This window comes from Seriola aureovittata, chromosome 22 (genome assembly GCF_021018895.1).
Source record: "Seriola aureovittata isolate HTS-2021-v1 ecotype China chromosome 22, ASM2101889v1, whole genome shotgun sequence".
Taxonomy (NCBI): domain Eukaryota; kingdom Metazoa; phylum Chordata; class Actinopteri; order Carangiformes; family Carangidae; genus Seriola; species Seriola aureovittata.
Window position 1 is genome coordinate 10,638,127 of NC_079385.1, and position 27,549 is coordinate 10,665,675.

General features: G+C 42.1%; 1 protein-coding gene across 1 annotated transcript; it reads left to right on the forward strand.

The window, feature by feature from the left end:
* The first annotated feature begins 693 nt into the window (after nt 1–693).
* znf800b (zinc finger protein 800b) lies at nt 694–27,526 on the forward strand. The gene is given in 13 exon segments (XM_056368020.1): nt 694–1,169; nt 10,388–10,499; nt 12,629–12,974; nt 16,691–16,786; nt 18,463–18,606; nt 20,358–20,538; nt 20,706–20,895; nt 21,094–21,256; nt 21,638–21,799; nt 21,802–22,001; nt 22,230–23,426; nt 24,242–24,353; nt 24,932–27,526. Coding segments are annotated over 11 exon segments (2,838 nt in total). The 5' UTR covers nt 694–1,169; nt 10,388–10,442; the 3' UTR covers nt 24,344–24,353; nt 24,932–27,526.
* The last annotated feature ends 23 nt before the right edge of the window (nt 27,527–27,549 follow it).

Sequence of the window (27,549 nt, forward strand, 5' to 3'; positions counted from 1 at the left end):
ATGCTGCAATCGTTATGAGGGGCCTCTCTTTTACGGCTTGAAAGGTGCATTTTATACTTGGCTTTTCCTTTGATCAAGTTAAGCTGCCCCTTTGTTGCTCAAAATAGTGGCGTTTTTAGGCTGACAATATAACCGTGTAAAAAGAGATTTTCGGGGATAATGGGGGCGATGCAAATCGTGCCATGAGAACGGCGACTGCCCTGCGCTCTGGTTCGCTGCTTGCCAGACAAGTACAGCCTGAATGAGATAAAAATAAAAGTCTTTTGGACGAACCACATAGTTTGCACAAAACTGGGAAGTCCGGCGCTGCGCAATGATTGTGCTGCTGCTTTGCGCAGAGCACAGTGGCAGCTGCTGTAACCGCCGCCACCATTTCGCCGCGATATTTTTTGTGTGTGTTGGCCAACCTTTTGTAAATAGTTGGGGACTCTTGGATAAAAGAGCACAATAGTATTCATGCGGGCCTTTATGGCCTGTGAATGCGGTCCTAAGTCCCACTCCGGCTGTCCTGTCTTTCCCCGTCAGCTACGTGCATGCGTCCTAGCACTGGCCACCACACATCCACCATAGCGAGGCCACTCGGTTCCCTGTGTATACGCTCTGCTTGGTTCCTCCTGTGACCAAAAGTCGAGGACCGATCGTGTGCTGAGTGTTACGGTACAGGCCATCACGATCAAATCGAAACAACAACAAAACATCAGCCAACGGAGACTGCACATCGCTCGTTCCGTGCACATTTTTATTAAGTTTCCTGAGTTATGCAACCGCATCCCCGTAGAGCGAACTGCTCATCCGCCTTTATTTACCCGTCACCCACCATCGGATGGATATTTCTATGTGTAATATCTGGTGAATTGGACCAGTCCCTGCGGCGACGACACTGAATTAGGAAGATATGTCATTTGCAAATCACCCAGTGCCATTTGCGTCACAGCCCGCGGCCTCGCACGCCCATGGGGGGCGATGGAGTTGCAAATGGAGACTGTGTGTGTGTGTGTGTGCTGACGCTGCCCCAGCTGAAAGGGAACCAATAGACACGGACTCGGGCGGCAACAATCGCCGTGCGCCTCCACTCTCCAGTTGTGCACCGACCTGGGATTCTGTATCTACACGGAAGATCGCGCTGTTTATTCGGAATGGTTATGTTTCCATCGCACTGTCTGGGATGCGTAAGTGGATGCGTACACACACTGGTTAAACCGGCTCAAGGGCTCGACAGGCCAGTCGGAGAGGAGTGTATCCGTCCAGTCCGTCCCTCATGGTGCTCTGTCCATGTGGCTATTGTGGAGTCGCTCATGTGTGGATAAATGTCTTTCTACTGGATTGTGATGATATGACCGAAAAACCTTTATTAACAGCGCAGAGACTACGGCTGGATTATGATTCCTACACTGGATACACACTCGCGTCGTTTTTATTACATCCTCAGCGCGCCACGCGTTTCTGGTTTGGAGATGAGCAGGGCGTTTTTATCCAGGGACGTTTTATTTGTTGCTGTTGCGCTTTTGGGCACTGGCATGGTGTCATCCACCAGAGCTCGGAGAACTTATTCACAGGCAGAAAGTCCTGAAATTGTCAAACTAGGAAGAATCAGTCAGCATGAGAATCGTGTATAGGGTTATGTTGTAGTGCATATGGAAAACATGGAGTGTTACCAAGATATATAGGCTAGGCTATATATATATATATATATATATATATATATTTATATATAGTTGACGTTTTAATTTAGATGACAGTGCCCACTTCCTGTATAAAGGCTGTGGATGTTAGCAGGTAGTGTATCATCCAGTCTTGTTACAGTTGCAGTTAAAAAAAAAAACAAGTCAAGAAACAAAGATTGCTACCTACCCCCTGACTATTTTTATCTTTGATAATTTAAGGTTCCCAGATTACTGTTACTGCAAAGCTTGCTGCAACTTTGAACCTGCACATGGCTGCTATTTAAGAATGTGATTGTTTGATTGGAAACTTACTTTGCATTACATAGTGTCAGAGAACCTGGGTCAGTCAAAGTTCAGATGTAGAGATGGTCCAACTATACATGTACTGTAAAGTTAATTAATCAGTTAGGCCTATCACCATCAACCCCTCTAAAAGCTGTAACACTACACGAATAACTCTGACACAGCGGAGATGGCCAGTCTAACCTTGAGGAGTATGAATGGGTAACTAGGACATGGGTGTAGATAACAAAGTGGGTTATCAGGAACTAAAATAAAATAGGGGGGAAAACAGATCGGCCTGAAGTTGACAGAATTGCCCTGCATATCTCAAACATTTGTTATTCCTGTATTATATTGTTGTTCCATATACAGTATCATTTGCATTCAACCCATTTACAAGTCTTTTGCTGGCCTCCCATTATCTCAGGAGACTTGGGGTTATAGCAACCTGAGATTAGTCTTTACTTGTTAGAGCAGCAACTACATCTGCCTGTCTCTCTACTTTGATAAAGTTTCCCCAGTTATCATAGGTTTTGACCTGAGCGGATGCTGACTGCAACAGTTTAATGATGTCAGCGTATGATTCAGTCAGCGTAATGATGTACCGTTGTGTTCAGTCACTGAGTCAGCTCGTCGAACCAGTGTTCAAGTTAAGTCAGTCAACAAACCCATTAACCTGCCAGTCATATAATCAGTCAGTAAGGCAAACAGGGCCAGACAGCAAGACAATCAGGAAAACAGTGTCAGCCAGTCAGTAAGGAAGTCAACCAGTGATCCAGTCTGCCTTATTACCTGCAAACCAGGTAGCGAATTGCTGCTTTCTTGTCTTGACATTTCACGCTAACTTCACCATATCCAGTGCTTGTGGTTAATCATACATTTACCTGCACTTTTAGAGACTTGATTTCAGAGATCATAGGCTGTGCTTTCACACCTGGCCTGAAAATGCCCATTATGCATCTCCCGTGGCTATAGTTATTTAAATCTGTGTCCAGCTCCCTTTCCCACAGTCTGCTGCTTCATCTCTTTACATTGCTCTAATGTGCTGTGCGCCTGCTTTGAATCAAGACTACACAATGTACTATTCTGAATTTTCCTTTCATATCTGGTTTTGAAGATTCAGTAGCATTTTTTTTTTCTTTGCCAAATCCAACTCTTGTATACCCACTGTCCTGCTACAAAGTGTGTCCTGGCTTGATTAGGTGATGAAAGTTATCACAGAAACACAAGTTGTGCTTACTGCAGCTCTTAAAACAGCATATGTTTCAGTCCAGTAAACTTTGTTCAGCAATGAAGTCTGGGCAGAAACTGAAATGTTGCTGTTGGGGAGACTGAATGCTATTTCTGTAGTTAGAGGTAACTTGAGTGTGTATGTGTGAGCACAACTCTGTGTGTGTGTGCAATTTTTGTGTGCGTATGTGTGCACCTCTTAGGTATTTTCCCATTTGCAAAGAAATCTCTGCAGAGAATGATCTGTCGCTGCTGTGAGAAAGGTTTGGGAGTTTCCTTATACATAATATTTCTACACTTAGGACCAACTGGTGTGTGTGTGTGTGTTGTATGTGAAATAATGTTAGCACATAGGATGCTACAATCACTGGTAGTAAGATCATATTTGAAAGTCAAAGTTGTGTTTATTTTGTGCCACTGACGACTTTCCTGGACTGGTTTGCTCCTCCCATTTTATTCATGCTTAATTAATTTTTTTTTTTTTTTTTACAGCTGTCAAATACATCAGTCAGTCAAGTTAAGCATGTTTAACTTTTTGAAGTTTTGTTTGACATTTGTTTGTCATTCACACAAGTCAGGAAACCAGACTTCAGTCCAGGTAAACTCACACAGGTGTGGAGACAGTTTTGTAAGAGAACTTTGGTAGTGATGCGTATAGAAGACATTAACAGCCAATTGATTGGATACAGGTTTTAAAATGTCTGCTTTTGGAAACAGCTTCGCTGGCTGTTTTTTTGTTGGACACGTACTGTATGCAGGATCAATTTAGTCACATGAGTTCAATAAGGTTGAGATGTGGATATGCAACATTGCAGCAAAACTTTTATTTCTTGTCACATGCTTTAACTGTAGACTTGAATGATAGATAGATAGATAGATAGATAGATAGATAGATAGATAGATAGATAGATAGATAGATAGATAGATAGATAGATACTTTATCTCCTAGGGGAAATTCATGTTGTACTTGTACATGGTAAGGCATCACATGGTTTTAAACATATACCATGTATTTTATATTTGGTTTACATTATAGTGCCTAAAATGGCCTATTGTTTATTTTTGTGTGTTTGTGTGCATATGGCCTTTTTGCCAAGTGTGACTTCACATGCCTGCAGTGAGAAGCTGACAGAGTACAGCAGGACGATTAGCTCTATTTCCGAGATTGCCAACAAGTGGTGAACCAAAAGTAAGGCAGCAAAAGGTCAGAGCCTCAGAACATGACCTCTGCCATTCAGTAATACTGTGTAGAAAATGCTCCGGAAAAAACATTTTGAAATGCTGGGGAACTCTTGTCAGCAGGCCACATCATTGTTCCCATCCTATCTCATGGTCAGGTGGTGTGTCTGCTAGCAGTCAGCATCATGTCAGAGAGTGTGGAGTCCCTCCATTAGGAGGAAGTCCTGTCAGATCGCCTCCACACAGCCATTTGAAATAAGCATGAGAAGGCAGGGACTGCTGCCACACATGTATTGGCTCTGGAACCACCCGAACATTTAAAACGTATACATACAGCTATATGCATACGTAACATCCAGCATATACTGTAAATGAAAAGCTAATGTTTCTTTATTCAGTAGACAGCAAAGAAGCTAAGGTTTCATAGAAGCCAAATCTCAGCTCCTCTGACATGGATTTACCTCATTTGTTGCCTCTGAAAGGGCAAACGACAATTTGTCTCCCAAAATAAGACGTGTTCCCAAATGGGAAACGCTTTAACAAACTGATTTCTGGCTCATATAAACAGAATTCACTATGGATTATCACTGCAGATGAAACTTTGGGGAAAGAGTGAGAAGATGGTGTATTTGTGAAATATTGAGCAATGACTGTCAGATATCATTTACAATGGATGTCAGGTAGCATGTTTCGGTGAAAATGGCTAGAATATGAAAATGTCTTTGAATATGTCAGAACAATGGGGATTTTGCAGCTGGAAATTGTAGATTTTTTGAAAGTGTCTGATGGAGTGAGTCATGAAGCTGGGTGAGTTACCAGGTAGTGGATGATTTATTCGCGGTTGTATTAGTGGATAGGTGAGGAGAAGATAATGGCTTATTTTTTAGTTTTTGCCAGAAGTAATTAGTTCTCAGGATTGTTAGTCAGCCTTTTTTTCCCTAGCACCTTAGGCATTTTGGTCTCATCTCACCCATTCATTTTTTAACAGAGGCTCATATTCATCTTTTCCTGCAGTATTAGCCATAGCTCTGGCGTCACCCTCATCATCAACAGTTGTTTATCAAGTACTATTCTCAGGAGGAAGGAAGGAAATGCCATTTTCAAACCTGTTTTCTTTTTGTCATTTATCTTTTGAAATTGCTCTTTCAGCTTGTGTAGAACAGGCAATAATGTTCTTTCTTGAATACATTTCCACAGCACATCATGGGACAGCCAGGACAGTGTCATTATTTCTTTAGGGCTTTATGCATTGTTTCTTAAAATCAAAGGGCAGGACATCAGTTAGTTCCTGTCCCAAATATTTAATGCCTAAATGAAACGGTGGTGAATTTAAGTGTGGAGCAGAATATGATTAGTGTTCAACTGTCCTCAAAAGACTTTGGCATATTTTAGCATTTTGTTTATCTAGAATATGTTAACATCGGCTCAGAAAATAGAATAAAACTTAAATTTCTTATCTGACATAATTACACATATCCAATAGTGTGTAAGAAAGTTGGCTGTAGATTCGGAGGCTGGGCTAAGGATGCCAACCACAACACCTTCATTCTCATTACCTCATTCAGAACAGGAGTCACTACTTCACAACTACGTCTGTCTGTTGCCAAGGAAACGGGAGAGTCCCTCGTGTTAGTGTGTGAGTGTATTATTGGCACGTGTGTGGCTGGATGTGTTTGTTTTAAACCTTTGTAGTGTATCTAACTCCGTTTAAAAAGTGGTGCATATGTTCTCAGATGACTGTCCACAGTGGGGTTTTTAAGCCCGGGTCAGCTCTAGCAGACGGCTGCTTGTCAGGTTTTTATGAAACACTTCTCAACAAAGTAATTAGGCTGCTGTTGGTTTTGGGTTGGGATTTGCAACCTTCTTGATGCCATGGCCTGTTTAAATGAGACTCAGAATCCCAAGATAAACCTACCTGTTGATTACCAGACAAACTCCATGCAGCAGATGTAAATGAATGCAGAAAAGTAACTTTTTTGGTTTTGACTTCTGAACGTTCAGTTTTACCAAGATGCCCCCTGATGCACACATGTTTTCATTTGCAGTTTTTTGTGTTAAAAGTAGCCATTTGTCTGAAATTACTCATCCATATACATTTCCCATAACCTCTTATTCTTATTCAGGATGACAGGGTGCCAGAGTGCATCCCAGCATGCACTAGGTGAAACACTGAGAAACACCCTCAGCAGGTCATCAGGGGCCACAGAGCTAACAGACTAACACATAATAGTCAATTTCACTCAAACTCGCTCTTGCAGCTAAGGCTGCCAGAGCTCGATGTCTGGAGGGAACATCCCACCAACATGGGAAGAACAGCAAACTACACATGAGGTTACCCAGCGATGAGTGAGAGAGGGATGAGTACACTTGAGTTGAAATTTATCAGTGCCATGAAGTATTATACTAACTGAATTTTTAGTTTTTAGATAAAGGAACAGGACCTTTAAATGAGGTTGTTTCCTGACTTCAGTAGTCAGTAGGGTCCTAATTTCCCATTATAGTTAATGGCTAGTGTTAATCTCCCTCCCTGATATAAATAGAACCTGGGAAGGTGCATAATGCATTAATATGCCTGCTCTTAATTTTGCTAGAATATAAATTATTTTTATCTAATAGTTCTATTTGAAATTAACTGTGTCGTCATTACAGTTAAATCTCAACAAGGCAAACCTGTGCTAAGGGATGGTTCAGGAAGTCTCCAGATCATACTCCACCTGTAGCATCTCTCCTGTTTTCACCTTATACACAGGTTTAGATGTTTTGATGCACCTGTGGTAGAAGCCTGTGTAGAATATATTCAACTAAATTCATCTAATATGACACTAGCTCATAGCAACTTTCATTATTTGTTTTGGGCTAATACTTCAGTCCACTTCTGACAGACTCATGCTTCCTTGTGTATTCCACTTCAACTGCTCATCTATAACACAACAGCTCCATCATTGCAAGTAGCCTCCGCTGTCATGTTATTGCATCGTTCTTCACTGGTAATTCCACACTGCTAAATAAACAGGTACAGAAATGTCTCCAACCTGAATGCGAAAGACAAAATACTCCAGGAACAACCTATGCAGTTTAAAGTCAGATTGAAACCCTGAATTGTTGACTTGGTCTGCACTGGTCTGTGCAAAACTGGCAAAACACTACAGAATCACAGCTTATATCTGGTAGTGTGTGGACCTGATCTTTGATGTATTCGTGCCTTAAACTGTCTAATGTCCTTTTTTTATAGTGATGCAGAGATAATATCAAACATTTAAATTTTTGTCTTCAATTTTCATTATAGTTTGAGCTGGATGACCATGGAAAATTGATTGCAGTTTGCTTGACTGTGTTGTTAAATGTTGTGATAGAGTGTTTTTTTTATTTGGCCGCAATTAAAAAAACTTCTACACCAAGCTTTCCTGATTATCTCTGCAAAGATTATTATGCAAAAAGACTTTTGTTCCAGCGTAACAAACTGCACATTGTATTTAATTAACGAACTACAATCATTTCACTGTGTGATGTCTGCAACTGTCAACCACAAGGCAGAATTACTTATTTCAATCAAGTTGCCCCAAGCGCTGTGATCGAAGATCGTGTTAAACTGTCTAAACAATCAGATCAAGTTAATGGAGAAGGTATGAAAAATGTCTTTTGCACACTCAATATTAATCAATTTCAAGCTCTGAAAGTGAATTTGTGTCGTACCCATCGTCGAGTCCTGACACCAAACCTGTGTGATAACATGATGTACACAGCTGTTTTTAATTTCCCATTACAGGGTCTTGAGAGCCTTCTGACCTTTGCCTTTTCATGTATACAGGGGTTTCTTGTTGACATTGTTCTAGCTGATAACTGCAAGTTGCGTAGTTGTTGTGAAATGTGACCATCTTACCTGCTCCTCTTTGCTTCAACTACCTAATCTGAACTCATGCTTTTGCTTAGTGGTACAGTTAAATCACATCCTTTGTACCGAGATCCATGCTGTGTTGGGGCAACCCCTCTGCAGGCCCTTGTATGTGTTTTTTGTTCCATGTCTAGTGGTCCGGAGACATCACAAGACTACAGAACTTTTCAGCTAGAAACACACTTGTGCAAGCTTTGTCTCCCTCTGCTGGAGTTTCAGTGGAAATACAAATGTACCCGTGTGGGATATTACACTGATTGTATCATGGGAGCATCAGATCCCCACCACACTTACTTTTCACTGTTAGTATTGTTGAATAACTTCACTGTAGGTTTAGGCTTAAAAGAGTAAATATTACACAGTAATGTGTATTGGCCGCAGGCTTTAAGAGATGTCATCTAATCAAAGATCAATTCTCTCCCTTTCTCATATTCTGTCATGTTGTTTTGTGTTGTTTTACTGCCTGTTTGTTGTCTGCTTGTTCCAGATTTTTAAAGGTCTGGGACTCCCACAGCTTGTCGTACCCACACATTGAGCACAATCCACAATTCAACTCCTGGGGTTTTAAAAGCGTATCCACTGACAAAAATGAACCCAACAAAAAGTCACTTTTTTGTAGTCTAGACTTATCAGTCGGTTCACTAACCTTGGTTGCAAGTAAGGCTGTACTTCCTGCAGCTGGGAGGTATCACAAAGGATAAGAAATCAGAAAATGACAGGGCAGCTCAGCATGCCACAGTGCTGCTAAAGCATGTTATGCTGAGCCAGTGGAAATGAGCATTGATGTGGTGTCGGGTGGCTGTGTGTTAGATCAAACAGTTTTACCACTAGACCTCCACTAGAGGGCAGCAACAATTTTTATTTCATCATTGATGCTGTAATACAAATATTTTATATACCACAGAAATAATATGTTGTTCCCAGTAGAAATGCTTTGTGTACTTCATAGATTTTTGTATGTTGACTACAGTACTTGTTTGTATAAATCTACTCGTTATAAATGTTTTCTTTATTGCAGATCCACATATATATCCAGTTAACAGTGTTCCTAGCACTGTAAGGTGCTCTGGGAAAAGCATATATATCCATTAGCATAAGCTATGTAAGGGAGGCCACATTATTCATTTTAAATGCATATAGATATAGTGTGCCTCATCCAGAGTAATGGTACCATCAGTGAATTAGGTTTAATTGTCCTGTCAGCAATATGACTAGCAGTGGGAAACCATTACTGTGACCTTAAATATTCAATTCTGTTTTATATTTAGATCCAGTTTGTGGCCTGGTGATTTCTGAGCACTCTACAGCCAGTAAACACACAAAGCTGTTATGTTTGCTGTGTGTTTCCTAATGCATTATACATGCTTTTAGGAGAAATGTCAGCATAGAAATGTGCTGTAGTTACTGCATGTGTGGGTATCAGAATGTAATGTATATTAAAAAAATCAGCAACCCTAAAAGTTTCTTACAGTTCATCTGCCCTAGCTCAACTTAAACATTGAGCAGGGCAGATTGTCACGACCTACCGTAAGAGCAGCATTGTGTTTCTGTTGCATTGCATCACAAGAATATGAAGTACATGAAGTACCAACATGCCAAGACACTCACCCACTTTGTGATGGCTTCCAGGCCGTACGTGGAAGCTGTTTGGCAAAGTTAATGTGGGTAGCATTTCCAATCTCTGAAGTAAAGGGTGGCTGCATAATTACACACATATTTCTACCGTGATTACTGTTTTCCTTTAGTATTTCCATTATTTTTAAAGCTTAAAAAGTGTCATTGTTGCCATATGTGATCATTATTATTCTCTTATTTTTAAATGTATAAGTGTCAATGATGCAGCAGGCAGTCTGTGTGTACATTCAATTGTGGTGCAGCTACATGTGTTGTACACACAGACAGTCAGACAGCAAAAGTCTTGTTGTTGCAGATAACAGCTGTGTGTTTGGGGTAAAACCATACACAAGCAAACATGAAAACATGAGATAAAGGAAACCTCTGTAATTTGTTATCTGTTTCTGTGTTTTGATAAACTAAGCTGAGCTACAGATGTAAACACACATTTTATATTTTAGGACATCCAGCAGCAGTGATACTTTAATTAAGTGCAGTCCTTGGCTCATGTGGGGTGTTGTTGCAGGTTACAGCTGTGTGCTGGTAGTGAACGTGTGGTGCAGCAGGCCAGTCTTGGCAGCATGGTGAAGGCCCAGAAGTCAGCTGGGAGGAAGAACTCTCACTGTCTCCGCAGACAGGTACTGAAAAAAAAAGACAAAAATGCCTGGATGTTATTGTCCAGTCTTTTTCCCTTCACTGTCAGATTGTGGAAAACACACTTCTGTTATGAGTACACAGTACATCCCACTTTACACATTTGAAATAGCCAGCACCATGTGGTTGTCTTTATCCTAGTTCAGCACACACACTGTGTTCTCTGTCAGCATATGAAACCACTAATTTGCACAATAAGGTGTTCACAATATGTTTCCTGGATAAAGATTAAACTTAGTCTTGGCCTCATATAACGTTTCTTTGGATATATGTGTTAGTCAAGAATTAAAACTTTTAGTGCGAAACTAAAGTTAATCACTGTCCAGGAAACCAGCCCTGTTTGTTTGTTTCTGTATGTCTTCATGTGTTAGGGGAAATTACAGTGTGCACTCAGTTTGTGCAATGAAAGTCATAATATTAATATCCACACACTTTATTCCAGGAAGCACCTCAGAGATTTACTTTGACTAGCTTCTCCTTTAATGCAAATACTTTATTCAGAACTCCATCCTCACAGTCTGCCATGCATTATGATCCTTAGTCTAAAGATAAATAGTTTTTAAACTACAGATCATAATGAAAGTAACTGATGAGACTTTGATGTATGGCATATGCCTATTGTTATGAATATAGGAAATGAATCATGTTAAGTAATGAGTCATAATAACTATAATCCACTCTGCTTAATCCAGATTTCACTCGTCTGTTTCATTGTTCATTCCACCCTGTAGTTTTATTCAGCAGTAAGTGGAAATTCATGACGAGTCCACCTACTCTAATCAGTGCCCATTCTCTTGCTTTGTGCTCACTGCTTTTCACTGGAAAATAAGAAATTAGTCATGAACAACTGATTGATTGACTGATTGCTAACTGAATAGTGGCACTTCATGGTGTTTCTTTTAACTTTTTCACTGGACAGTCTTGATGTTGAAGTCTTGCCAAAGTAACACACAGGTTTTAGGGTTGGGGTAATTCACTTCTTCACACTTTTCTACAGGCCATGACAAACTGGTTGAGATAAAACATTTTGGGTTGTTGTAATAGATTATTTGTGTACTGCACAGATGGCTTCACTGAGCCTGTGGAACATACTGTTGAGCTATTTTGTGGTCATTTGATTATGCTGTGGTACGCACTGTGTGTGTGTGTGTGTGTGTGTGTGTGTGTGTGTGTGTGTGTGTGTGTGTGTGTGTGTGTGTGTGTGTGTGTGTGTGTGTGTGTGTGTGCGTGTGTGTGTGTGTGTGTGTGGGTATGACACAGTGTCCAAGTGGCGCGCTTGTCCTGTGGTGATGTGCTGTAATGTTCCTGAACGGCGGAGTCATTTATCCCCCTTCAAGGGCAGCGGGGACACGAGGAGTGAGACCGACAGTCACAGACAGAGAGAGAAAATGAGGATAAATTGGTGGGTGGGAGAGGAGGAAAGATTGGGGACTTAGAGGAAAAATAGGTGTGGGCAAGAGGCACGGCTATACACACACACACACGCACACACACACGTCACAGTTGCACATACAGATGGATGTGTGCACACTGAAGGGCTGATGTGGAGTCACTTATCTGCTGAAGGGTGGCTGTGTGTGACAAGGTTAACATCCCCCTACAAAATCTCTGCATGCTCAGGACACATGACAGCAACACATACACACACACAAACACACACACACACACACACACACACACACACATATACACACACACTATCTATCTACAGTCTGCTGTGGTGACACCTCATTCTGTCCAGAAGATGTGTTTTTTTTCTTATTTTTCAATAAGGGCAAATAACTCATGTTTATTAATGACAGATACTCTTTCTGCTGTTGAGTTTTTTTAATATTTCTCAAGTTACAGATCAAGTTTTTTTTTTAAAAAAATATTATATAAACCTTAGTGTTTCTTTAATGTAATTGTGAGGGGTTTTAGGTATTCAGTGGGTAACTGTGTCCATGTCTGATGTAGAAAACTGGTAATGATCTGGAACTTTAAACTTCACAATGCAAGGCCAAGGTTGATTTTTGGTGATTTGACAAAATCTAAAATCGCAACAATATATTTTATTAATGTAGCTACATAACTTTTCATCCTCCTCAGCTCATCTTTTTTATGTCTGGTTTAGCTCCCACAGAGTGGTGGTCAGACAGAGATGGAGGAAGGCCAGCTCCAGTCAGACACCCAGCATCCACCACAGGCGCAGCCCCATGGAGGAGACCAGTCCTCTGATCAAGCGCAACTCCAGACCTCTGCTTCTGCTGAGGCTCTATCTGAGAACTGGGATGAGAAGGAAACTCCAATGGACGTCCCGGAAAAAGGTGACCCTGCGTCCCAGGCCAAGCCTCTGTGGAAGCCCATTCCCCCTCTGCTGCCTGAGCCCGAGAACCACAGGAGCACTGCCACTGAGACCAGGGACCAGAGCTGCCAGACTGAGGAGAAGCTTCAGCAGACCAGCGCCGGTCATAACAAAGGTTGGTAACGTTTTCTCCCCTCAGCGCTTCCTGCTGCTTTGGTTCATCCACCTACAGGCTAAAACTTTCTGCCAGGCCCCTGTGTAGCTTCACTGCCAGAGCATTTCAGTAAGGCTGGAAAATGGCAGCTGAAAAGAAGAGCTTTTGGCTTTGATCGCCACAGTGTGCCTCACTGGTTAGCCCACATTATCAAAGATTTATGAACGTTTTATTCGGAGCTTGATTTATTACACTAGCTTTTGTATAAGTTTTGTATTGTTTTGCTAAGTCATGTCTGATGGTGTGGAAGCCACAAAATGAACAGAACAGTCATTAACACAGAAGGAAACTGATCCCGACTGAACCAAAAGCTTAAAAAAAAAAATACAGTTTAGCCTAGAATAACTATTTAAACTCCAGAGAGTAATTCATCTTTGCCAGGAGTTGGGACTTGGCTCTTATCTGGGCTCCTAGTTGTTATTGGTTTGTGTTGAATTACATAAAAAACATTTAATTTAAAACTGATGATTTCTGATGAAACTGATCATTTCTGTTAAGTTTGTAAATCCTGTCCCTCAGAGACCACAGGCCCTCACTACTGCTAGTTTGTTGTGATAAGTTCATTTACAGCAGCATGTTTCATGACCCTAAAGCCCAACTCAACTCACTGACAGCATATTGTAAAATATACTACAAAGCTATCAAAGCTGCCATCATGATGATGTAATGTTTCTGTTGATTGCTGCCGTGTTTGTTTCCGTTCCCTCTTCCTTCCTCTCATCTTGCCTGCGCAGGTTAATTTCTTTAGCCTTCCTCCTTCTTTCCTTAAAAAACAGATGTGGATGTCTTGATACACGTGTAAATCCTGCTACTGTGAGTTAATTTCTAACTTTGCTGCCAAAAAAAAAAACAGTCGCACCACTCGTAGTAAAGGGAAGCCGTTTGTGTAGACTGAAGTTTTCGGTTGGATGATCTTTGACCCTCTTGCAGAGGGGGGTGTGGAGGTCGGCGGGTCACTGACCTGCCCCGCTGGGATTATAGCAGTTTGCCTGGGAGAGGTGTGGGGGGATGGGGATGAGGAAAACACATTCTGTCACACATTAATACATAACCTCCATCTCGCTGTCTGCCAAAACCTCTTACACAGCTGTCATTCACATTTCTAGCTCTCTTTTTGTCTGACTCTCTCTGGGTGTGTCAGTCCGTTTGCTGGTCTTTTCTGCCTTCTGTCTGTCTCTCACTCACCTACACACAGACCCACAAACACACACACACTGGCAAACGCTGCACCGCTTACCGTGTAGTATGGGTTTGCGTGCTTGTGTGTGTGCATCCGAGCATGTGTGGAGTCAGCAAGGCTGAAAACATGCAAGCTCTCAACTTGCAGTCTTGTTTTCTGAGCAGAAGTAACTAAATCTTGGAAATAACAAAACCACAAAAAAAAAAATCTGTCTGGTTAAAATAATCATTTGATATATGTATATATTGTCATAAATTAACAAAACACAGCATTGTCCATTGATTGGCAGTAGTGCATCTTGGATAAAGTAAATTGTAGCTTGCAGGCTGTAATTGAAGTGCACGCTTCAATACGGCACAAACAGTGGATATTTGTCACAGCTTTGTCACATTGACAGAGTTTTATTTGGAGCTTTGTCCCTGTCATCGCTCTTACAAAATGCTCTTTTTGTTGTAGAAATGATGTTCTCACTGTGACTTTCTTTCAAATCAATGTAATGCAGTGGTTCTCAAACTGGGGGGCAGAACCCCCCCGGGCTGGCATAGAGCCACTGCAGGTGGGGGGGTTGGGGCTGAGGGGGTTTGGACGACCAGGGGAAGAATATCGAGTGAAACTAAGTTGAATGAACATGATATGTAGGGGAATAACCAAATGAGAGATTGCTGATGCCATTGTGCTGATTTCACTTAAATTTCTGTTTGATCCTGTTTTAATTGGTTGCTTACCCTATCATTGTCACTGATTGATAAAAAACTGTTGGGTGAGGGGGGGCGTGAACTTTTTTCGTCTTCTGAAGGGGGCGTTGGAATGAGAGAAACTTAAGTTTGCATTCACACATGCACTGCAACCCTGAACTGATCTAGACATTTCCACGAGGAGCTGACGAGAAAACACAAATGTCCAAATCAGTTGACCTGGACATTAAACGTACCATGCCAGCCCCATGGAACAAAGTCTGTTTAATGTCCAGTTGAGCCCATATGTGAATAGAGACATCACTCCTCACCAAACAGAATATTTCCAGTAGGTGAAAACGTTCCTGACACAGACAATATCCTGTTGTGTGATACGTGTGTGAATGGGCAACTCCAGACTTTGTCTGGCGTCATATGAGAAAACGGCTTTAGGCACTTGAGGTGATTACAGGGTCTGTGGGGGTGTGTGTGAATGTAATTGGTCTATTCTTTTGGCTGTTTAACCCTCTTTCTTTTTATGCCCATATCTATGAAAAGTGTGTTGTGTGTTTTATAGTGTTGTTATAAAAATAAATATGTTAAAATAAAAGAAAAAATATGAAATCGGGTAGAAAGAGAGCACTTCACCTCCCCACAATGCCAGTAGCTCATTGTGTGTCAGCTGCTGTCAGCCTGTGTCAATAATGCAGGAACCAAAGCCCCACTCCTGCTATTTTATATTTAATGTTTTATACAAAGGAAAAGTAAAGCTGTTTGGCTCTGAGATCAATAAGTAAAAATAACACCCCTAAGTGTATTGGTTCACTTTTTTCCAGGCAGAAATATGTTCTGGACTTTGATGGTCTTTTTGAAAACAGAATGACTCTGTTCTCGGCTGTATTTTAATCCTGATTGTTAAATATTTGTCAGGAAACAAACCAACCTTTTTTGCTGAGAAAATCGACATCATGCAGACTTTGAAGCTGAAATAGGTCAGATGTAAACTGTATATATTTCACATACCAATTAGGTGTTCGAAAGACAGTAATATTGTGCTAGTTGACTGGTTAAAAGTAATAAAGGGAAGTTATTATAAAGGCAGGTCAATATATCAAACAAAACATTAAATCCCCACCATCATCAGGATTGCAGTTTTCCAGTTGACCCTGCACCCCCCCCCGGTGATTGAGGTCGAGCAAAGGCAAACCCATTTTCCAGTACACATTTCAATAAATTTCCTCCTGGTCACATTCCTGATCAGGCAGGATCAGATGCTGCGCTGGCTCTCACCACTGTTGGACTAAGCATAAAAATAAGTCGTCAGCATGCAACCCCCCCCTCGCCCACTGCATGTTTTCCTACAGTCCCACCTGAGCTTTAGTCGCCTGAACAAGCATCACTGAGAGATTTGATTTGTGAGGATTGATTTTCATTCGTGTTTTACTGTCTGCACCCTGTATTTCCTTCCTGTTCACATCTTTGATAGAGCTAAGGAATACTGATCTTAGAAGGGAAAGATAAATGGCCTTCTTTCTCATACTCATCCTTGAAAGTGTGTGTGCTGCGTGTGCTGTGTGTGCAACAAGGTAATGAGGTCAGAGTGAATCACTGTCCCGCAAAGACCTCATTGTCTGACTCTGATTGCGTGTACCCTTTAAGCACACTGCAATATACTTTGTGTCTTACCAGGTCCCCAGAATTCCCAGGTGATGCTGTATTTCTCAAAGACTGTCATACTCTGATGTAATTATATGCTGGCTTTGCTACAATGCAATCTCTCTCTCACTCTCTCTCGCTCTCTCTCCCCCTCTCTCCCTCTGTAGGTTTCTGTGTGGAGCCTGGAGATCCTCCTCTGCTCCAGCAGCCTTTACAAACTTCCAAGTCTGGGATTCAGCAGATAATTGAATGCTTCCGCTCAGGTTTGTGTCTGTGTGTTGGTTTTTTTGTTTTGTTTTGTTTAGTTTTTTTTACTGTCCACTCATTTTTTTTATTTATTGTTTCCTGTCATAGCTTCCTTCTGTTGACTGATTTCACTGTTATCAGACCTCGGTGATTAATGTTGGCCGATATTGCAGTATATACCATGCAATAACAGAATGTGTTCACCCGTAGAGATTTGGTAATACCGTTTCCACCACGGTTCCGGTCCCTTAGTGTCTCTCTGCTAGATATTCAGGGCAGGCAGTGATCTGCTGCCTCACAAGATAAAGTGATTTGGGCAGCATGACTGGTTACTGTGTTCTCAGGTAACGTGAGAGTGACAGTTGGTGGCAGTAATGCACCCCTAAGCTGGTTTGCCAAGCACTGCAGAATAAGAGAGTGACAAGAGAAATGGAGGAGGAGAGTGAAATATAGCAGTAAATGCAGAACAGGAGGCATCTCAGCCAGCAGAACAGTTACTGTATCAAGATTAGTTACCGTGCTATAAAATGACATGTTCCATGATAGAAGATTTTTGCCGAATTGCCCACCCCTACTGGTTGTGTAACAAATGTCGAGGCCGGCTTTCCATATGAGAGGAATGACACAGTTGCTTGGTTGTTGCATAGATTGATGACACGTTCGAAGTTTCCTCCAACAACTTCACGTCTGTTTTTTCCCTTGCACCATTGAAAATTGAACTGTCAAAAAGAAAAGAAGTATGTACCAGAATGTACTCGATGTAAACCAGTGTTTATCAAAAAAATGTCAGTTGTCTGTCAGTGGTAGTCCATCACTAATGTAACTTCTTCTAGTTGATTCACAATAAAAGCCTTCCTGTGGTTCATTGGTATTTGATGTATGCTTGCCTTGCGTCAACATTCCTTAGCACAGCAGCAGATAGCTTAGTTTCCTGGGTTACATTAAGCACAACATGGCCATTTTGAAACTGCTGCTTTTTCTCTTGTTGCCGTCTTACATGACCACACGTGTTTTGAGCCAGCCATGTTAAATTTAGCGTGACGACCAAAGCTCCTCTGACGGTTTGCTGTGCTCCCAGATAAGGCCATAATACTGTGGGTCAGTGCGGTTATCCCATGCTGCTGTGGTAAACAGTAATGCCACAACAACATGGTGGCAGCTGCGAGGGTCCGTGTGTGTGTGTGTGTGTGTGTGTGTGTGTGTGTGTGTGTGTGAGAGAGACAGCAATTTGCACAGGTACTGTCAGCTGTGTGAGTCACCATAACAATGTTTACTCATTTTGGATGCAACGTGTGTCTCTGCGTCCCTGTGCGTGTATGTGCACACGTGAGGTAAATGTCTAAGAGAGTGTTGAATGAATGCGATGCAATGAGTTGTGTTTTTGTCAACAAATATGAGTCAGATCTCCAACAAAGCCCCGGATTCTTCCATATGGTCAAACTGAGTTGAAACTGAACATATGAGTCAGCATGTGACAACAATGATGGGATGTAAAGTTGATAACAGCAGTGACGCAAAGTAACATCTCATATAAATACAACATTTGAAATCCTTTAAAAGTACAAAGACATTTTTTTTGTTTGTTTTTTGGGGGATTAATTTACCCAACAGACCTTTTAGACAGACTGGAAGTTATCAGCTCTTCTTCTCTGCATAACTCCTATTTCCATCGCTTCTTTTCTTTGTCTTGCAGGCACCACCCAGCTGAAACACATGCTGCTGAGGGAGGTGGACACCATCTTTGAGTGTAAACTGTGTCGCAGTCTGTTCAGAGGCCTGCCCAATCTCATCACGCATAAAGAGTACTACTGCCTGTCACGGCTGCCCGATTCCGACGGTTAGTGACACAACACATTAGCATGCAGACACATACACACACATAAACATGTCTAGAATATTTACCCATCAGCTTTTATACCCATAGCGCTGCATAAAAGATATTTTCATGGGCATTTGTGGTTCTTTGTGCTTTGATCTTAAGACCCTGTTGTGGATATTTCTCTTTCAGTAAATGTGTAGCATTCTTCACAACTGGAGATGGACAGATTTGAATTTTACGCATATTAAAAGTGGACCACAAATGGAGACTGTATAATTCCAGTGTCAGGGCTGGATGGTGAAAAATTAAGTGTTTCAAAGAAAAACCATTTTGTTTATCCAGTAATCTCACAATTAACACCCAAATCTCAATGGTGAAAAACAGACACCAATTAAGTAATTTATCAAAATAACAATGCAGTACACTTTCAGCCGCTAGTAATAGACTCTTGATTGAGAAAAATTAAGTCACTGATGCAAGGAACAGCTTAATTAAGACCACAAGCAGACGAAGAAGAGATTTCTGTTTTTCAACAGCGATCATTACAGTGGATAAAGCTGAGCAAAATATAATTGACCGTTTGTGTTGAGATGGATTCCTCTTTCAGAAGGAGAGCAGAAGAGTGTTAGGTAACAGAGAAATTACTTGGAAGAGTCGGCCAGGGTTCATCCTCTCTCAGAGTCTCGTACCACTTCTAGGCAGCAAAGAATAGAGACAAGGGGACATACTGTGGCTAATGAGAAGTAGATAAAAACACTAATGGTGCAAGATCAAAGTCACGCGAGGGAAGAGCAGAATAGAAACTGCACTTAGTGTAAGGGAAATGACTGATGGATTGAAGTTGTTACAGTGTGCATGTGAGTTTGTGTGTGAATGTGTGTGAAAAGGAAAGAGAAAGGGCTGTGTACAGAAGAGAGGAGATGAGAGGAGAATAATGAGTAGGAGACAGATGGTGTGAAAGGGAGAGAAGAAACCTCAGAGTGACAGAATCTGAAAGTAAAATGTGGAAACACCTTAGGAAACGAAGTAATCAGTAATTCTGTGCGTAGGTTTTGGTGTGTGTAAACTAAACTAAAGTGTGTATGGGGATGTAGCTGAAGTCAATTTTGATCCCTGCCTCATTCAGGGAGTCAGTGTTTGTGTGATCTTTACACGTTTGCATTTGCAAGCACAAAAGCTCTGGCCCAGCTCGTGGAGTTTGTCTTCTACGTATTGATTTTATTATGGAGCTTATAGCCGTGTATGTATTTTATCTTTTTTAAGATTTTTTTTTTTTTTTTCAAGTAAATTAGGACTTTTTTTTTTTATTATAGAATTCTTCACAACCACAGATCTGCTATTAAGGCAGATATGTGGATATTGATTGTGAGGTCCCTGGTTTCTGTCATGGACATGTATGCAAATTAGCTCATATTTAGTAAGGTAATGGGCAATTTGGATAAATACAACTTCAGACAACCTGTAATACAAAAAATTATTGTCTTTATGTAAGTAATCAGCTAGGGAAGTTTCATTGTGATAACTATTAGGTTTCCATGATTCACCTGCAGTGTTCTAAAGAAAATGTAATTTGTCTGGGTGCCTTCAGATAAAAGAGCTGAGTTTGAGTATGGTATGTCTACCCAATGTTTCTAAATTTTACACTGGGATCTCCACCGTCTCAGTTGACTCAGATGAGGTGGTCACGTCCTGTGACAAGGCAACAACTTGTTGGATGTTTGTAAGATATAATCATTTTATAATATCTTTTTTTTTTTTTTCTCTCCTAGGTTCGCCGGGTGACGACAGGCAGAGTGTTGCCATGAAGGATTTATTGGATGCCATATATCCCAGAGTCGACCGACCAGACTACGTCGTCCGACTGGAGCCCATTCAGACCACTAGCAAGGCCGTGTTCCAGTACCTCACCACGGAAGAGGAGCTGGCGAGATATCCATCACACACACCCAGGTCAGTGGTGCCGATGGAGTAAGATGTACTATAACTTTTAAAATGTTACACAAATGTAGTTTTGTGCGTTGCAGCTGGCGTAGACTTGACTATAGTGTACTTGAGCCAAAGTTTGTCCCTCAAATCCTTCCCATGTCTCAGGTATTATGCTTCAATGTCCTTTACAGTGCCAGAGAGAGCCCGGTAGCATGGGAAGGAGAACCAGTGGAGGGTGCGGACAACAACCAGGCGAGCCAGCGAGGTGGGCCGGAGAGCCACAGCAGCCCGGGACACAACCAGGGGCAGAGGAGAAGGGAGGCTGAGGAGGAAGCTAAAGAAGAGCAGCCGCAGCCGGAAGACGAGGGGTCCACTAGTGGGGTAAGTGACTGGACACGTGAGGAGTAAACCTGCAGTGAAAGTCCGTGCATGAACATGTTTACATTCCTCTGAGAAACAGCTATCATTGCTGTGTTTTTTATAACCTGACCAACACACGAATATCAGACTCGGCACAACCAACAGGACAGAGTGGAAAATCAATCTCTCTCCCTTCTTTGTTCTCCACTGTGCCATCAGGTTGAAGACGTGACAATCTCCTGCTGCCTGTGCGGTCAGGACTTTAACTCGCGCCGCAGCATCAGGCGTCACTGCCGCAAAATGCACCAGACCAAACTGGAAGAGCTCCGCAAGTTCACAGAGACACGAACAGTTCCCACAAGTCTGCTCTCTATGGTGAAAGGTATTTACACAAATTATGAAAAAGATTGAGTATATTTATAAATTGATCAGTATTTTAAAATATTTTTTATAATGTTCGTGAAATCATGCTGAAAAGAGCTTGTATACTCATATCAGCACTGGCTTTCAATCTCCACAAGGCCAAAAAATATTTTCAAAAGTCGAAAAATTACTTATTTTTACTATTTATTTTTTATACTTATCGAAGACTTCCACATAACTGGATGATCAGAGAAGTGTAAATTTACTGCCAGTTGACATTTTATCTTGTAAAAAAATTTCAGTTTTGTTTTGTTTACTTTAGACCTGTCAGCCAATGCCACTTTTGTTTTTCAAAGTAAATTATCTGTTGGAATAATAATTATTCTTGTTGATGCTGGAGGTCGGCCGAGGACTCTCAGCACACCTACTGGAAAATCCTGCCCAGTGTGCCTCAAAACCTTTGCCACTAAAGCCAACGTGCGCCGTCACTTTGACGAGGTGCATCGTGGTCTGCGGAGGGACAACAACACACCCAACATTGCCTCGCGGCCCGGCCAGCCCTTCCCCTGGAGGTCACGCCTCCCAGGAAGAGCAACAATTCCTCTCCAACACGTGGCCACAACTCCAAGACCACCCCCGTGAACTCTAAAGCGGCGCCTTCAAACCAAAACCAAGCCAAACCTCAGACTCAGCTCCCAGCCTCTCCACAGGCGAACCCGGCCTCATGCCGCTGCACGCTCTGCAAGAGGAACTACAGCTCTCAGGTTGGTTTCTTTGCCTTCGCTTTCTTAAAGGTTTGGCTGTCGTAGCAGTTAAAGGTGCTCTACGCTCGGTCTACTGGGTACTTATTTATTTTCATCTTAAATGGGTTGTCCTTATCCTCGGGAGTCAAAACATGACAAGGGAGAAAAAACAGAAATTATTGGTGTACAATTACATGAATGTGCAACAAGATGTTTCAGTTGATCGTTATGTTTATCTGTGTATTTCAGCTCATGCTGAAGAGGCACATGCGTATTGTCCACAAAATATACAGCATCAAAAGTAACAGGTCTGCTCCCACGCCGACCCCTGCTACGACAGCAGCTACTCCTAACAGCAGCAGCGCCAGCGCAGGCCCGAGCAACAACATCCGAGTGAAAGAGGAGGCAGTGGAGCCGTCAGATGAAGACGAGGACGAGGACATCGACAGCAGCCCGGCCCCGTCTCCGAGTGATAGCACTGGGGCAGCCAAAGCTGTTCCTGTGGCACACAACGCCATGAAGGTGAAGGAGGAGGAAGCCCCGTCGAGCCCAAAGATGATGTTGTCCTTATCGTCGTCGTCGTCGTCGTCATCTTCCCGCGGGGGCAGCATGTGCAGTGGGGGCGTGGTGGCCAAAATGACCAAACTGTCAGTAGGATTTGACTTCAAGCAGCTCTTCTGCAAACTGTGCAAGCGACAGTTCAGCTCCCGTCAGAACTTAACAAAGCACATCGAGCTGCACACGGACGGCAACGACATCTTCATCAAGTTTTACCGCTGCCCTCTCTGTCGCTACGAGTCACGTCGCAAACGTGACGTCCTTCGCCACGTGACTGTAGTCCACAAGAAGTCGTCTGCATACCTCGCCAAGATCATGCCCAAACTGGAGAGCAGGGCGGTGAAGAGGCTCGCCGAGGTCGTCCTCAACAGCACCAGCCCAAACAAGAGGACGAGCAGCAGCGTCAAAGAGGAAGTGAACGGACGCCACGCCTCTTCGTCGTCCTCCTCCTCTCCTTCGCCTCCCGTCACGCGCAAGCAAGAGTGCGCCACACCTGCCCCGACCTCCTCCTCCTCCTCAGCCTCCGCCGCGTCCTCTTCCTCCGCCCCGCCTCCTGCCCCCGTCACTCGAAAGCAGCAGGACCTCTCATCGCCTGCGTTCACCCCCTCCCCCCCTGTCACACGTAAGCAGGAGAGACAGCAGACCACCCAGCATCCCCCCGCCAGCCCACCACTGACCCGCCGCAGTGAAAAACACATACACCAACGCAACTCCTCCTCCTCCTCCTCCGCCACCCCGCCCGGCAACCAACCACCACACACCCGGCGGCACGATGCCCAGTCAGAGAGAGAGAGCAGCACTACAGGGACGTCCTCCACTGAAGTCAGGGTGACCAAGAATTTCTCACTCCACGCTTGTGACCAGTGTGGACGAGCCTTTGCTAAGAAGGTATTTGAGATTCAGCTTCTCACACATATTTTTTTCTTTTTCAAACAATTTCAAATAGAGAGCAACAGTGGAAATGATCTACTGTATCAATTCCAATCTGACGGGTCTTTGTCAGGGTATATAGTGTGCTGGATAAAATAATCATCGTCACATGCTCTGCCCTCATGAAGACTCTAGGCAAAGAAATATCATGCACCAATGATTCAAAGTCAGACATCCAACCAAATCACTGATTGGAATATGCAATAGATTGTATTTGAGAAGCATCATGAAAAATGTCAGGATTGTAAGAGGGAATTATTTTTTTCTATCATAAATTATTATCCTTCATTTATTGATGTAGTAGTTTGCCACATCTCTGACCCAAACACCATCTGAATCAAGTAATGAAAAGTCAAATAATTGAATGAAATTTAATTAAAAATGAATGAATTTTCAAGCAAAAACTCAAATTTTTTCTGTTTCCAGCGTCACAAATGTGAGGGTTTACTGCTTTTATTTAATTTTAAATTGAATACGTTTGGCTTTTGGACTGATAGTCTGACAAAACAAGACATTTAAAGATACAGCCTCGGACAACTTGAGGGGCCATCTTCACTATCTCACACATCATCCGATTCCCGCTAAGAATCAGATGTCGTCATTATCTGCATTCTGCCTGCAGTGCGATATTAAAGATGTATAAACCAGTAGCTTAACTTCATGTAATAAACAAACAAAAAAAAAGAAAAACCTGTCATACTTCTGCATACCATATGGATTTATTACTTAAAGCATTTGTGTGAATGATCTGTTCTGTGAATTGTTTTCGTCAGCTGTACCTGGAGTCTCACAAGCGAAGCCATCGTAACGCAGCAACAGCCGCAGCCAGCAGGAGGAAAGGAGTCAGCACCCGCTCCAAATCCCTGGTCTGGTGAAAAACTCAGTGTAAGAATAAAGAGAGTTTACCTGCAGTACAAGGACTCAGCCACGTCATCGCTGTCTATCTCTCCTCTCTGTTTGCTTCTTTTTTCTTTCTTTTTTTTTCTCTGTTTTCTCTTTTGCCTCTGAGTTGCACCAGATTTCCATCCTGTCTTGTTTCCTCCCTCCCTGCGTATTCAGAATCCAAAAAGACACGCTGTGTACTCCAGCAAGTATGTGAATGTCTCTCGGTGTACGTGAGCTCGATTTGTGATATGAGTTTCCCTTGTGACATAAGAAGTGTGTTTATATTTGTGAAGACGACCATTCCCAAGGGGCAGAGATGAGAAACTACCATCATTCTGCAGCCTTTAATTGACCGCTCAGAACACTTCCTATGTTCTTCCTCCCGCCTATTCCTCCATGTATCAGGCTGCTCATTAGAAATCTTCCTCTTTGTCTGACTGTTGTTCTTTTATCTGCATCTTTCTTAATAATTACCTCTTCCTTCCGTAGTTTATCTCTGTTGATCCTTCCCCTTACAGTCTTTATTCTCCTCTTTCTTTTGTTCACCTCTCTCATCTTGTTCTTCTCTCTGCTCACAGTCCGCCGGGGATAAAGGACCAGAGAGCTACTAACAATGAAGAAGTGAATCAAAACTTTCAATTGGAAAAATAATGGGCGAATGGAACGAGCACAGAGCAGAGATGAAGGAAACAAACACGTCAGGAGTGAAGTACAAAGGATTTTCCTCCTTTTGCTTCAGAACCAAATATATTGTTGGAATCTGACTTTTTTTTTTGTATAGTTTCATTATGAAGCCAGCCAGCTTGCTGGACGGTGGTGCTGCTATCCACGGAGAGACTGCTCACTACTGCTGTATCTGTATTTACTTACCACAGTATGTAAATATAGATCCATATGCAGATGACTGATTTGTACTGCTTTGCTCTCGGTAAAACCGCCTATAGCAAACGGATGAAGAGTATGGAAGTGTGTGTGTGTGTGTGCGTGCGTGTGTGTATGTGTGTGCGTGCGTGTGAGAAAGAGGACGGGAATCAGAACTGGATCGTGGCCTCCACAGGAAACAGACTGGAAAGAAACTTCTTGATTTCTTGATCTTACACAAATACACAACATGTATTTGGGTCCTTCACTATCAACAGTTCAAATCAGTTACACAGTTGATTTGTTGTATTCAAAACCACCTGTGCAACATAACTACAGAGCAACAGATCATATGAAACACTGTTGTTTCCTGCTATCTAACACAGAGAACCTGTCACCAAAGTGTTTCCCACCTGCCTTAGAGTTGAAGGTCACCTTTATCTTCTCATGTAAATGTTTCCTATTTGTATAATTCCTCACACTAGCAGCCCATAGTCTTATTTAGTAGTCTGTTTTATCTGCTCTGCAATGACCAACAACAGGCTCTGGGGGCCATGTCTTGTATTAGATGATCAAATGTTCATAAATTACAAGGGTATTCTCAAAGGTTAGGAAGAGCCCAGAGTATATTTGCAGTTTTTTTTTTTCCCAAGAATTGTGTGTGCACTTTTTCTAATACCACGTCTATCAATTTCCAGTGGTCACTGGTGTTTCCTTACATTTCACTGTCATTTTCTGCCTTCTCTGTGTAGACTGATTGCATGCTTGTGAAGGGTGTTTCCTATACCTTGACCATACCTGACCATACCTCTATATTTTAGCTAACTTATTAGCCCCAGAAGTAGCCTGGTTATATGGGAACCATCAGGCTACGAGAAGCAAGGCTTCAATAACGCATCAGTCACAAATTAAATAGGCTGAATGTGAATCTTCTTTAGCGTTTTATTTTAGAACATGATGCTGTGACAGACAAAGCATACCCTGTGCGGTTGTGTTAATGTGGGAGAGTTCAGGTTAGTGAGCAGGAAATATTGGACTGCCCATGTTATGAGGAATAATGTGTGTTTGGATGCATATATTTGCAGACAGGTCACCTTTGGTGTAACAGCCACACTGCTACAGACATTTGGAACCAGTATTTGGAAGACTTTATTTTCTGAAGGGAGATATCACACCGATAATCACCAAGATGATGGTGGTGGGGATCAGACGGCAGTCCTCACACAGTGTTACTGCACTGTGCAGCACATCTATTGCTGTAATGCTTGTAGTCACTTTTTGGCCAGTCAGGGCTAAAATCAAAACTGATAAACAGTGCAGTATCACAGCAACGTGGGAGCTAGTGAGTTCTTGCGAAGCAGACGTGGCTATCTCAACTTGAAGCAGCCGCAGACATGGCGGGTTTTGGGACTCGGATACTGGCGCTGCTAATATTGATCATAAAGGGCCAAAATGGGAAAGCTGCCTCTTCTAAGCTAAACACTTCACTTCCTCTGATTTAAAAGTTTACATTAAACTTTTTGTTCCATTAACAAGAACTGCAGGGGCCTGTTCAATTAAACTTTGTGAACGTTTCTTTTTAACCTTACCAACATGATCTCCTTTTTTTTTTTCTTTTTTGACTAAATGCTGCATCAGTTCCTTTCAAAATGAGCTTTCATGTACTCAAAGTTAAGGGGGGCTGCATTTGTTTGATCACAGCTCCTGAGGTAGTCTTTGAAACACTGGCACATGAGGAGAGGGGGAAGGAGAGGATTGAGGAAGACCAAATGTAGATAATGTCTTAATGTTCAAACAGAAAGCCATGAAATGGAACAAAAGCAGAAAAAAAAGGAAAGACCAAACTTTATTTTTATAACTGAAAATGCTAATGCGACAAGGTCTTGAGAACATGTATATATGGGTTCATCCTACAGAGATGGTATAAAATAATAGTTATAATAGTCACAATAGTTATTGACTTGTATTAACTGTTGGTTGACCATATGCTTCAAACATGTCTGACTACTTACTCTGTCACTGTTTAATGCTGAGGCAAGTTTGCGTTGTTCCACGATTAGTTGTCTTTTTTTTTTTGTATCATTCCTTTTTAAAGAGGACGTTTTTGTTGGGATGTTGAGAAGAGACCAGGAATCAAACCTCAAGAGACTCTTTGGATTTTTTATTTTTGTCATTTCTTTAATCATCAGTTGTAATATGTTATTAAGCTCACATTCTAGAGATCCTAAGAAGAGTTAGAGAAGCCTTTCAGATGTGACGAGAATGTTAAAACCAACCACTTAATAAATAAAAATGTACTGCTTCAAACCTCAGAGGGGAGTTTGGTATTGCTTTG